General features: G+C 49.6%; 5 protein-coding genes across 5 annotated transcripts; all 5 read right to left on the bottom strand.

Annotated features, from left to right (window-relative positions):
* Window positions 1-281: 281 nt before the first annotated feature.
* LDX57_009210 (histidine phosphatase family protein) lies at window positions 282-2,013 on the bottom strand (the record flags this gene model as incomplete). Its single annotated transcript, XM_046090931.1, has 4 exons — window positions 282-678; window positions 741-1,503; window positions 1,566-1,611; window positions 1,666-2,013. The coding sequence occupies 4 exons, from the start codon at window positions 2,011-2,013 to the stop codon at window positions 282-284; spliced, it is 1,554 nt and encodes a 517-aa protein (XP_045946906.1).
* Window positions 2,014-2,190: 177 nt separating this feature from the next.
* LDX57_009209 (uncharacterized protein) lies at window positions 2,191-3,538 on the bottom strand (the record flags this gene model as incomplete). The annotated part of the gene is made up of 2 exons (XM_046090930.1): window positions 2,191-3,480; window positions 3,536-3,538. 2 exons carry the CDS (start codon window positions 3,536-3,538, stop codon window positions 2,191-2,193), a joined length of 1,293 nt encoding a protein of 430 aa, XP_045946905.1.
* A 772-nt stretch (window positions 3,539-4,310) lies between these two features.
* On the bottom strand, window positions 4,311-5,312 carry LDX57_009208 (alpha/beta hydrolase; the record flags this gene model as incomplete). The annotated part of the gene is made up of 2 exons (XM_046090929.1): window positions 4,311-5,228; window positions 5,283-5,312. 2 exons carry the CDS (start codon window positions 5,310-5,312, stop codon window positions 4,311-4,313), a joined length of 948 nt encoding a protein of 315 aa, XP_045946904.1.
* A 756-nt stretch (window positions 5,313-6,068) lies between these two features.
* Window positions 6,069-7,519, bottom strand: LDX57_009207 (uncharacterized protein; the record flags this gene model as incomplete). Its single annotated transcript, XM_046090928.1, has 3 exons — window positions 6,069-6,581; window positions 6,658-6,857; window positions 6,961-7,519. The coding sequence occupies 3 exons, from the start codon at window positions 7,517-7,519 to the stop codon at window positions 6,069-6,071; spliced, it is 1,272 nt and encodes a 423-aa protein (XP_045946903.1).
* Window positions 7,520-7,971: 452 nt separating this feature from the next.
* On the bottom strand, window positions 7,972-9,171 carry LDX57_009206 (putative acetylornithine deacetylase (ArgE); the record flags this gene model as incomplete). Its single annotated transcript, XM_046090927.1, has 1 exon — window positions 7,972-9,171. The coding sequence occupies one exon, from the start codon at window positions 9,169-9,171 to the stop codon at window positions 7,972-7,974; it is 1,200 nt and encodes a 399-aa protein (XP_045946902.1).
* Between the last annotated feature and the right edge of the window lie 3,367 nt (window positions 9,172-12,538).

Raw genomic sequence — 12,538 nt, 5'->3', positions numbered from 1 at the left:
AACAGTCTGTTCGCCCGGATACCCGCACGTGACCTGGATCTGCAGGTTATGCGCTTACCGCTTTGGGATGTCTACTAGCACTTTCACGAGTGAATATATCAAACGACATAGACTGAAAAAGGAAGTGAAATGTAAAAGAGAATCAGTTGGTTCTCTATCTCTTTCCTTGAGTATATACAAATTGTAAGTCCTTTGGAAGTAATTATGTCCTGCAATAACAATGTATCTCTCATGGCCTTTAATATATAGATCTTATTCGCTAAATTCAAACACCAGGTCTGCTAATTCTGTCGCAAAAATCCTAAGTGTCCAACATCCCCTTCAAGTCCACACACTTCACTGAAATCTCCCACCTCTGACCTCCTTCGCTCGACATGCCTAGCAAACTCTTTCAACGGGCACGAATGGCCAGGCCCAGATTTGCAATAAGGTAGCGGCACAATCCTGTCGTTGATATTGACGCGGACAAAGCTGTCCTGTCCGGATTCCTCGCTCTGAACTGAAGCTGATGGGCATGCCATTCGTTCCAGAACAATACGAGCACCCATCGGCATCACAGTCGAGGTGCGCCATTTGCGGTCTCGTGCTATATGTGTGATGGGAAGTGACGGATCATACCGCGGATCTTTCATGATATCCAAAGCAGTCAGAAAAGGGGCTATATCGCCGTCATGAACACTATTAGTATGTCAGTTTATCAGCCCTGTAGACGATTGGGGAATTCTCGCAAAGATACGCACAAACTAAAGAACATGGTTCCAGATTCAGGGCCGGATTGCAAGAGTGTCGTTGTGGCATTCAACCACAGCCATCCCATCGCACCAGCATATGGGTTTCCAGGACCCGCTCGATAGTAGTGAATTATATCCCGAGCATATTCGAAACTTTCCCATTCCTCCTTGGTGAAGACACCGCACCAAGGACTCGATCCTCGGGCAATGGTCTCGTAGCCACACATCTCTTGCATGCTGAAAATCTCCTCATCCGAAAAAGACCCCAAGGCAAGATTGTCTTGTTCGGAGACAAGGCGCTTCGCGATAGCTGGGGCATACACTTCTTGAAACCGATTCCGCATGTTCATACCATTGTCGTGTCCCTTTTCGGGATCTTCCAGATACTTCAAGCACGTATCGCCCGGCGTTAGTGTATTTGCGCCCTGATCGAATGTTTCTGGGATAATCTCCAGCTCGGCCTTGCCGTTATTTTCCCAGTCGAGGCCAAACATCCCTGAGGCGAAGTGTTGGGCCGTTTCTATGACGCGTTGGCATTCGCTTGCCCATAGACGTGTCTTGGTATGTTTCGACAAGAGATGCCCATACCGAGTCACAAAGCGGACTCCGGTGGTGAAAGCCTGCAGTTTACCAGCATACGGCCCAGTTGCGGTCAATTGATCAAAGTCTTTCTCAGGCTCACTGGTGAAATAGGACCAATTGTTGACGAAGGACAGTGAGCCGTTGAGAGGTACATTTGACTCTCTGATACGGGATAAAAGTGCAAGATGGCCTAACTTGGATGGTTAGACATGCGTCCTAGTTGATAATTGCAGCAGAACATTAGAAACGTACGACTTCCTGCGGATTTGGTTGGATATCTCTCTCCGTGACGGGACATCTGCACTATTGTTAGAGATGCTTCACTGGTCCAGGTATCAGTTATTCTCCGTACCATGTGCACTTGCTCAATTGAACAGCGTTCAGGAGGACCGATTCCCTCGAAAACATGTTCTCCATCGTTCTTCTCGATCCATGGACCGTTGCCGCCTAAATGGTGGAGGAGATTCCAGTCGTCATCGTCACATAGCGGTTTCTGCGAAGACTTTGAAGGGGATCTAGAAGGGTGAAACCAGGTGCCCCAGCTAGCATGGCGAGGCGATAAGGGAGCATTATCACAAGTGCAAGTACCGAATAGGAATCCAGTCGTGGGAGCGGCCCAGTTTTGAAAGGTAATCCCAAGAATGGTAGATACAAGCGGGATAATGAGTGACCAGAAGGTACAGGAGCCGGCCATATTCATTAGAAGTCAATTGGGTGATGCCTCATGCTGGTAGTATGCGTCGGAAGGAAGTAAAGCCAAACACAACAAGGCCGGCGACGATCATAGCGCCAAGACTGGTAGGCCTCGGGCCTCAGGCACACATAATCAAAATTAGCGTCCGAAACAATTTGGAAGGATATCTAAGATCTCGGAATCCTAATCAAGCGAACCTTGCTCGACTACCAACGGCGCTTTCCATTCCTTCAGTCTATTCTCATCCCAAAGCGCGTAACACCATCCCCAATCCTCATCAAGCTCTCGATTGAAATTAAAAGAATCCTCAAGAATATCTTCCTGGTTGTGAGGGCGTAGCCATGCTTTCTTCCAACCCACGGTAGGCTGTTCAAGAGGTGATAAAGTAGACCAGAATTGCTCAAAGTTTGGACATTCATACCGATCCGCTGGACCGATAAATTGGAATTGAATGTCCTGCAAGATCTCGGTCCCATACCCAATAAATGGGCCCGGCCAGAAGCTTCTGGTATTGACGCAAACAAGGTTACGTCGAGTTAGCCAGTCCATATGGAGAATGCGGTAGAGGAACTCAGGCCCTAGTCCGGCAAGTCCTTCATAATGCTGGTTAAAGTGAAAAAGGTCTCTTTCACTCTCAATTTCACAGGGAGGTGGCCGTTGCTCTTTGGGAAGGATGTCCCAAAAGAATCTGGATGATGTATTTTTGCTGAGCTGCCGTAAGTCATCTGTTATCTCCTTAGAGATCCCCTCGTACTTGGAAACCAGATACATAAAGACACTGCCCATTTCATCGTGTTCCCAAAGGGGCATTGTGCCATAGAATAACCGATATGCCTCCTCCCAAACAGTCTGGAGGTCATTGCATTCTCTTAATTGCCAGAACTTGTTTCTGTCCCCGCATTTGCCACACTTTACGCGGTCAAAGCAATAGACTGGATCTCCAAAGAGGTTTTTAAGAATTTGAAAGCGACACATTGCTCTTAGGAAGCGGCGTTTTTCGAAAATTGACAAATGTAAAGGCAGATATTCGCTTTCCCATTGAATAGGCTGGATCCATGGGGGCCTGGGTGCGTTAATTGAGATGTCCTCGAGGAAGAAAAATAGCATTCGATAAAATCGAAATCGTTTAATGATTTCCTCTGGGCTATCAGGCTCGTCTGGTTGTTTCGACGATTTGAGCTCGCGAATTTCATCTTTGCGTCGCCAGTTGTCCAACAAGGCAATTACGTTCTCATCCTGATAGGCATAATGCACACCTTGAGATCGTATAGCAGTGAACACTTCTGCTAGATCGAGAAGTCCGCCAAGTTGGCGTCTCACCAAAAGTCTGAGCAGTTGATATCTCACTGTGAGGTAGGCCTGGTGATAATCGGGTGACGCATACACGAGAGATTTGAACGTGTTGCCGTCTGGCAACCGGAATAAAATGAGAATCATAAGCTCCACGGGAAGACCTTCAAGAGTTGGTCGAGCCTGGACGAAGTATTAGCTTGGTTCAGAACTGGATGAACTGGTTCTTCGGGCTCACCATGTTTGCTAAAGCTGAAGCGGACTGCTGTGTTGGGGCGAAAATGATTCAGATGAGGGGTTGAGTAGAAACGTTCATCCGTCCGAAGCGCCTGCACATCTCTAGATATATAAGGGACTTAGCAATTTTATTCGGAAACAGAAGATGGAACAGATAAAGGAATGTTAAAAGGAACAGTGTGACGGGTAGCCGCGCGGTTGGCCATCCAATCGTTGGGTAGTGGTTTCATATGTTTGCTGTTTGTTCTTTTCTGTTTTGTATCAGTCTTAGTTCTGGTATTGATGTCTGTGCTCCTCTTTGAATTATTGCCCTTTGTTCAGCACTGTCCATTGCAATAATTCTGTGGGTTGCCATTGTCATGGTTTCCGTTCTGAGACCTGAAGAGCCCGTTCTCATGATACAGGGTCTCCCGGCGACAGCTGGTGTCGTTGTTGTGATCTAGGTGATTATCGGCGTGTTAATTACCACGTCCACGGGCTCAAATCCCTATTTCCGAATAAGCAACAGGGTCTAGATCGTTTCGTCGAGCTTGAAAACTTCTCTCCGCTAGGTAGACGCCAATTGATAGAAACACTCGATCTTGCCGAGCCTCAAACGTAATATGCTTGCTTAGAGTGAACAGCTGCGGTAGAAGAGACATCAGACGATCTTAGAAAATACTATCCATCATACTCTTCACTAGGTGTCTTGATTGTAGAGTGAGAATGACAAATTATGTCTCTTATTGAATGGATTCTATGGAGCTCTATATGCAAATCGAATAATTGACATCAGATCACTCATTCAACCAATCCAATGCGCGCGTCAAGTTCGCATTAAACTCCTCAACATGCCTCTTCAACACCGGCGCCGGAAACATCCATGAATAATGAGGATACCCATCATACGCGTCATAAACCAGCGGCACCTTGGCCTCTTGCAATGCCTGCTTCATCAAGCGCGCATCATCCCGCAACGTATCTGCTCCGCACTCAACAATATACACCTTATTCAAGTCCTTCAGGCGCGGGTGAAGCAGACACGAAAAGTACGGATCGTACGGATCCGGGTCATAATACGAGACGAAGGTCTGCATCGTCGTCAAAGTGTTGATCGTGCGGTCACCATTCTCCCACCACGACGTATACTCCGCTTTCTTGTCCTCTGGCACTGCGTCGGGATGCACGACGGCTGGAACCAGCGCCAGCACACCCTTGATTTTCTCCTCGAGGCCCGCGACGATGAGTTTCAGCGCGACGCCAAATGCAAGGTTTGCGCCGGCTGACCCGCCCATCAGCACGAACTTGGATAGCGAGAGATGCGAGATGGCCCACAGGGTGCCTTGTACGCAGTCGTCGAGCGCTGTCGGGAACTTCCATTTCGGTGCGAGCCGGTAGCCAATGCTGACGATCATCATGTGGTTGGCCTTGCACATCTCTCGACATGGCATGTCCTCCTGCTCGATGCTGCCCATGATCCAGCCGCCGCCGTGGATGAAGATGCCGACCGGCTCGGTGCCTGTCACTGAGGGTGGCGTGTAGATGCGTAGGCGGATGTTCTCGAGCGTGATGTCTTCGGTGGTGACGGACATGTCGGGCGGGGGGTATTGGCATATGGCCATGAATTTGGGGGCGAGGTGATTTTCCCATTTGTTTGTGAGCTCTTCAATGGTGGTGCCTGAAAAGGTTAGGGGTTCGCCGAGTTGTTCGATGAACTGTTGATGTTAGTGTACAGCTTTAAGAAGCTAGGTAAGGACTGTATGACATACCTTTGCCCAGTCGGGTGCGAAATGGGACATGGTTGCGGTTGGTAATGGAGTTGCTTCGAATTGAGGTTGATAAGCCTGAATATTTTGTTCGACGTTGCGAATGATGTCCTCACTACGGAGGCACAATTCGAAGCATACTTATACCTTCAAAACAATCATCTGGGCCCGGAGACCACACAGGGCATATCAGCTTAGCCACATGGCTCATCATCGACAGGAACGCTGTCATGACATTGTGGAGTTCGACAGTGAGAACAACCAGCAATGAGCTCCACTGAACTGATCAAAAACACATTAAGCTTGATTTCTCATCCTGAGATCATTCTCTGCAGAAAGACATTGAAATGATGAAGGTGAAGATGGCAGGAACAGACTAAGACCGACTGGGATGGTCGAGTGGGGGCGTCTTATGCACGATTCATTATGGCTCATTTTGATCGTCAATTCGCCATCATGTCGATGTGACAGATTGTGAGTTTGTCTGAGCTTATTTGCACTTGCCTTCACTGCTGATTGTTAGGTTCTAGATATCGAAATGGTTAAATATGGTGTCAACTGTTGCAAGAGGACATTAAATGATCTCAAAGATTTTGTACCGAGCATAGTTGGAATGTCTTATAGATATAAGCCCACAGTTCTAGCTCAATGTCTATCATATCAACGAAGCTACCAAAAACTCAATCGAAAACTCGACACGATCTATACTATACTTAACAATCAATGAAACAAAACGGACAAATCTATAGTCTATCCCAACCCCCCCCCCCCCCATCCCAAGCACCACTCTCAAATCTTCACCATCAACCTCCACCCCGACGACGAAACCCTCGCGACAACCAAAACCCCAGCAGCCACCAACAACGCACCCCCCGCCCACCCCTGCGCCCCCAAATAATCCCCCCCTCCTCTCGCAATCAACGCCCCGGCCACCGACGGCCCCGTCAACGGCCCAGGACTAACAAGCGTCAACGCCATCCCCACCCGCGTCCCAATCTTGCTCAAATCCCTCGTCAACGACGGGATCGTGCCCACCACCAACCCCAACACAGCCGCCGACACCAGGCCAAAGAAGACCGCGAACACGTACAGCCCCGTGATGCTGACTACGCCGTGCCAGCAGAACATGAGCATACCGCAGAGCGCGGTCAGCGGGATCAGGCTGTTTAGGGGGCCGATGTAGCGGTCGGCGATGAAGCCCAGAGGTGGGCGGATGGGGATGCCAGAGGCGTGCATGATTATGATTAGATTCGCGCCGTGGGATTCGGGCATGGCGAGTTTTTCGCGCGCGTAGACTTGGATCTGATGTCTTTTGTTGGTTTTTGGTTTCTCAAGGATTGAGCCGGGGGAGGTAGGCAAGGTCAAGGGGAAAACATACGTAGAAAAACACAAAGAAAAACGTCCAGTAGATCAAGAAGATGCCAAACGTGAGCGTCACATACGACGTTTCTTTAAACGCCGCCCACTCGACCAACGGTCCGGATTTGCGAGGTGGCATGCGCGGATGAAGCACCAAGTTAATGACGACGGCGATGAAGAGAACAACGAATCCCATACACCGCACCGCCCATGGGAAGCCTGTTCGAGCTCAGAAAAAGTCCCACGTAGAAAAACACACCTACTGTATACACAACATCTCGGGCATGTCCAAGCAGAAAGCTTAACAATCTACAGTACGCACCTATCTTCGGTATCAAAGTCTGTACAATAGCCGGAAAGATCATGCCCGCGGTACTCGTACCCGACGCAGCCACCGCAACGGCAAACACCCTTTTGCGAACAAAATAAGTCGAAATCAACGTCACCCCAGGGAGCCAGATCAAGCCCATCCCAATGCCCACGCAGACGCCCTGAGCGAGAAAGATCTGCCAGTACACGGTGGCCACGCTGGTCATGAACGTGCCGAGGACTATCAGGAACGAGCCCACGAGGATAAGGGTCTTTGTGTATCCGGCATCTGTAGCCCTACCTGAGAGCGCGGATATCAGGAGCAGGATGAACACTTGTACGCCGCCGATCCAGGAGATGGTCGACGCGCTCTCTGGAAGCGTATGCCGGTAATGGGTCTGGAAGACGCCAAAGGCGGCAGAGTAGCCCCATGTTAGGACGAAGATGAAGTGGCCGGCGAGGACTTGCGCCCAGCCGTGGAGGCCACCATCGGGAGGTCCTGGGTCTAGATTGGGCTGCGCTGGGCTAATTGTGCTGATGTGTGGCTGAGTTGTGGGCTCTGCGTGCTTCATACCGGCAGACAAGGCCGCGTGAATCGAACGTTTTGACTGGAATGTGAAAGATCAAGGGGTGGCCTTGGGAAGGGGACATCGCTATGTTTATTATAAGCGAGGACCTGCGAACTCCCTGCTCCGGTATCTAACCTTTAGTTCCCCGATACCCCTTGCTGAAGTGACCACCCGTCTCGTCCTGCCGGGTATGATAGGTACGAGGATTATTCCCAGTTCGACAGTGCGTCCAGTCCTTGTCGCCTTCTCGAACTTCTAGAATAGGGGGTTCTTTTTCTAAAGCGTGTGCCTACTGTCACACAGCACACGTCTATATGAGGAGTGCCTTCTTACGAACGAGAATTTGCAGCACCTATAAAACACAGCTTTGCAGAGAGGTTAGCGCAGGGCAATGCTAAAGAACAGAAGCTTCGAATCATTAATATTCCATAGACTCGAATGCAGGACAATAGATTTTAGTTACAAAATTCAGAGATCAGACGAACAAAAATCTCCTCCGTCTCCCGTATACTCTGCACATCAACCCATTCCTCCTTAGCGTGCAACCCTTGTCCTGCCGGACCGAGAACAATAGTCGGTGTCCCCGCCTCCGCAAGAAGCGCAGCATCGCACCAAATAGCCATGCTCTCAATAGGCGGACGCTTCCCATACACGTCCCCGGCAATCTTAGTAGTCTGCTGAACCAACGAATGCTCGACCGGTAGTTTGTAAGACGGACGAGACAGCGTCAATCGCGGCTCATTGAACCGGAAAGTAGGTTTGTTCTGGGCAATAGTAGCCAAGATGCTGGTGATGTCCGACAAGATCGACGCATCCGTTTGCACAGGAATAGTCCGGAACTCGATCGTCACGGTGCATTTCGCCGGGTAAGATGAAGGCTCCTCGCCGCCGTGAATCAAGCTGCAATGCAGGGATGCCGGTCCGATCATCTCGTCGACTGGCAGCCGGCTCTGGTATTCTTCAAGCGCCGTGAGGAACCATCCAGCTTGTAGGATCGCGTCCACTCCCGAGGCCGGATCGGAGCCGTGTGCTGCAGTCCCTAGGATATCGACCTCGATCCATACGAAGCCTTTGTGGGCTGTGATGAGCACGCGGTTCGTCGGCTCCGGGATCACGGCGCCGTCGGCGCGCCAGCCAGCCGCAATCAGATCTTGCGTGCCTTGAGATGCGTCTTCCTCGTCTGACACGGCGGTGAGGATGACGTCTCCGCGAAGAGGGGTCTTTCTGGCCTTGATAGTCGCCAGGGCGGCCATTTCGGCAGCGAGTCCGGACTTCATGTCCAATGCGCCACGACCAAAGATGACAGGGCGTCCGTCTTTCTCGCCAACATGTCCAGATAGAGGCTCATGCTCGTAGCTGGTCAAACTGACAGTATCGATGTGGCCATTCAGCATCAACGACTTCCCTCCGCCAGATCCCCGGATCACACCGACGATGGATGGGCGGCCGGGAACAGTCTCAATCCGATGGGTCTCGATGCCCCGATGTTCGAGCCATGCGGTGAGGTAGTTCGCGATCTGTGTCTCTCCGGCACCCGGGGTGGCTGATAACGTCACATTTGATGAGTCGATTTTGGTCAGGGTTTGGGTGAGAGATACCGAGTCTTCGACGGTGACGTCGAAAGAACTGGTCGGTTGCGTCGATGTGGAAGACATGTTTGCAGAGTTGGGTTGGCGAGCGACGATGGTGCAGAATTCTTCAGGGTTTTATAATTCGAATGCGCCTTCTAGCAACATGCTGGAGCGCCTTTCGTGAACAATCTCGGTGGGGTGGCGGGAAGGGATCCACAGGTTCCAGTGTACATAGTCCGGTGGCACAACAGCGAGAGTATATCATCGTTCTATGGAATGCAAATACAGCAAGAAAATAATCAGTTGTATGCCATAATAGTACTAAAGTGAATTTCCGGTTAAGGGGAAACCATCAGAATTGCAACATTAGACCGCGATCCAGACTTTGAGTATGGAGAAACGTCAATGAAGTGGGGATTGCTATCATCGAACCATGATTTTGGCAATAAGAAATGAGTCGCTCTCCAGTCACTTTGCCATAGCTGAATTGTGACTGAGGAGAAAATCGTGGTCGGCGATTCATAGTGGGCTGTTGAAAACTTTAGCCGTCAACCACTTGTTGCACAAGTCGTACCGTCATCAACTATGTCGACGTTTTGTCGCTTTCATTGTAGTTGGACATGAAGAGTTCTCGCTGGGATTTGGAAGCTGCTGTGACTCTAAGTGTCATCATGGGTGTCAAGACTTGGTATATGAAGCTGGTCAGATGGGAATTGGACTTGGCAGTTGACAAGCCATGGAATGGGTAGTTAGCATGCTTAGCATAGGATATATACCATTGACTTGCTTCGTCATATTCTGAAAGGCTTGGAAATGTCTGGAGAGAACTGCCTGGTATTAAAGGTGTCGATATTGATATTTCCTTTTTCGGGAAAAATGGCCACCGGGGGGTAGGGGTGGGGGGGTAAGTCAACCAACTCATTTTGGAACTTTTGCTCGGCTGACTGCACGGTCGGACAGTAAGGCATTCTTCCATCACAGCTTATTTTGCTACGTCTTCTATGCCCTAAGTGTTGCATTCTACTACGTAAATAGGTCTTGGCGACCTGGCACAGTGACTAGGAAAGCAAAGACAAGACTTTTCGGAAATCTATGGTCATTGCACGCCAGTTGAGAAAGTCGAGCCGAGCATATTTCATGTGAGAGTATGAGAATAGACTGAAGCAATTGGTCCTCGAGGGTAAATATTTGCTAGTATCTTGGCTTCGGTATGATCAATGGTTCCCTCATTTACTCCAAGATGACCAAAATAGGCTATCCCAGATTAATCACGATATGAATGACAAGATCGCCCAAAGCACCCGGCAAGCTTTTCCACTATCCACTATCAGTAGTGATTTCCTCGCAGTCAAAGAATATGAACTGGTCAAAGATCTATGCTCTAGATGGAGATCGGAATCTCTCCCGGCAACTTGGGAGCGGAGACTCGGGATCACTCCCGAGATTTGATGTCCACCATATCATCAGTATGTGAGGATCACTGAGTATTTATAGCTCCGTTCCCTCCTCAACGCAATCTGTCCATCTACATCGAAGGATCAAGAACCTCTTGCCCACGGTTTGTGACAGCCTTCTACGAAAGTAGGGATAGTATTGGGAACGCAGCGAATCCTCGGGACCACGCTCAACCAACGAGAACGGAACAGAATCCGACTTCTGCTAGCCTCTGCTCGCGAATTGAGTTTCGAGGGCAGCGTTCATCCAAAAAGAGGGGAGAATATCAGTCGATTCTATCCACTGAGCGGTCGGTTATTCGGCATTTGAAGGTTACCACTTTAACAGCACCGAATGGAAGAGTATCATGTGGAGTGCGGTTCCGTTCGGGCTTTCTGGAGCGGCTCAGGACCCATGCTCGAGACATATGAGGAGGCCATAATTTTCGGGATTATGGTAGCCGATGAATGAGATTTTCGATCAAACTGGAAGATTTGCGACAGACAGAGTGGGAAGGTTGTCTGTCTATGTCATGTGCGACAGATATTTGGATGACATGCTGGATCTCAAACCTTCTGATATATCCGGTTTCGACCGCATGACTCTGGGCGGAGCGAACAACAACGAGGCAAGAACTGTGATGGGAATCATCATACAAATGAAGTACTTGGTGAAAGATGCAGAGTTGAGGATATGAGCGAGGTCCATGTGGATGTACGGTCAGTGACTGGCTGAAGCTGCTGTCGGAGTAAATGGTCATAATTTCTCTTGGCAAGGTAGCTCCCAAGGAGTGACCAAGTTCCAGTTGGACCGTCCCCAGTGGCCATTTTTCCCGAAAAGGAAACACCGTTCGGCAATTCTAAGTTACAGTTCTAGGAGCATTGCGAAGAGCCTCATCCCAGTTATTACAGGTTCGGAGGATCTGAAGCCTCCCAGTGGCGACCTCAAAGCGCTGAGTGCGCCTATGCTCACATGGCGTAGTTGACGCCATAGGCATCCACACTAGAAGCTGCGTGTCATGGTGGCATACACCTGGAAAGAGCTTGAATTTTGCTTTTTTAGAACAAATTGTTCAACCACAGATTGATGACCCCGAAAGCCGGTCTTATCTCCCTGAGCAATCCCTATTTTTTCTACAGGAAGAGCGAACAACTAGCAAGCCGGGATAAATCAGGCACAAAGAGGAGGCTGCAATGTTTATGACATGTGTCCGTGCTCAGCATCGCGTTGTTACACAAAGACTCGAGAAGTATAGCGTCCAATTTCTCACCGATACGTGTTGGTGCTTTATAGAGAATGCCAAAAGGCAACCACATGATCTTGACAAACCCCGGAAAGTTCATGCATTACGACCCCGGACTCGCCGGGAAAGGTTCCAGTCTGGTAAACTTCAGATAAATATAATAGCTGCATGTCCTACTTGCATGGCTACAAACCGCTAGAACAGTCTAGAGTTCGTACGGTGCCCCGTCGAACAGGAGATGTTCCTGCGTAGTGATCCCATGATGCAATTAAGGTTTCCCGACCAAACTAGAAGATGCATTTTGACGCCGGCATGGTGAACTCGAATAGCGGTTTCAACGCGACCGTTGAACTGGACGGTGTTCTGTATAGGACATGCGGCGAAGCTAAACCTTAAAATGACTCAAAAGTCTCGAGAAGGAAAAGAAGGCCGTGGGTTGCGACGGGAAGTACCAAGGACAAAGAAACATCGATAACAAGATAGAGACAATGTAGTCGACAAATGCCGAAGAACGGCCTTTGATATCCGTCGGATTGGGATGCCTGCCATAATCTGCAGGAGAAGGTTTGGAGCCTTACCTACTGAGTAAGTACTACTTACTGTAAGTACTCTGTAGCTACTATGGGGGCTCGTCATGCGCCCGCCCGCAGCACCGAGATGGGGAGGAGACCGGGAGCCATGGAACAAGTCCGACCAGCAGTCAACTCCATGTCCACGCTCCTCGTGTGATTCGTGGCGGTTTTCAAGATGAAAGATTCGATTGAGTAATAGAAA

The sequence above is a fragment of the Aspergillus melleus genome (assembly GCF_016097325.1).
Source record: "Aspergillus melleus strain CBS 546.65 chromosome Unknown contig5, whole genome shotgun sequence".
NCBI classification, from domain to species: Eukaryota; Fungi; Ascomycota; class Eurotiomycetes; order Eurotiales; family Aspergillaceae; genus Aspergillus; species Aspergillus melleus.
The sequence above is the reverse complement of the archived record's forward strand: the minus strand, read 5'-3'. Positions and strand labels throughout refer to the sequence as shown.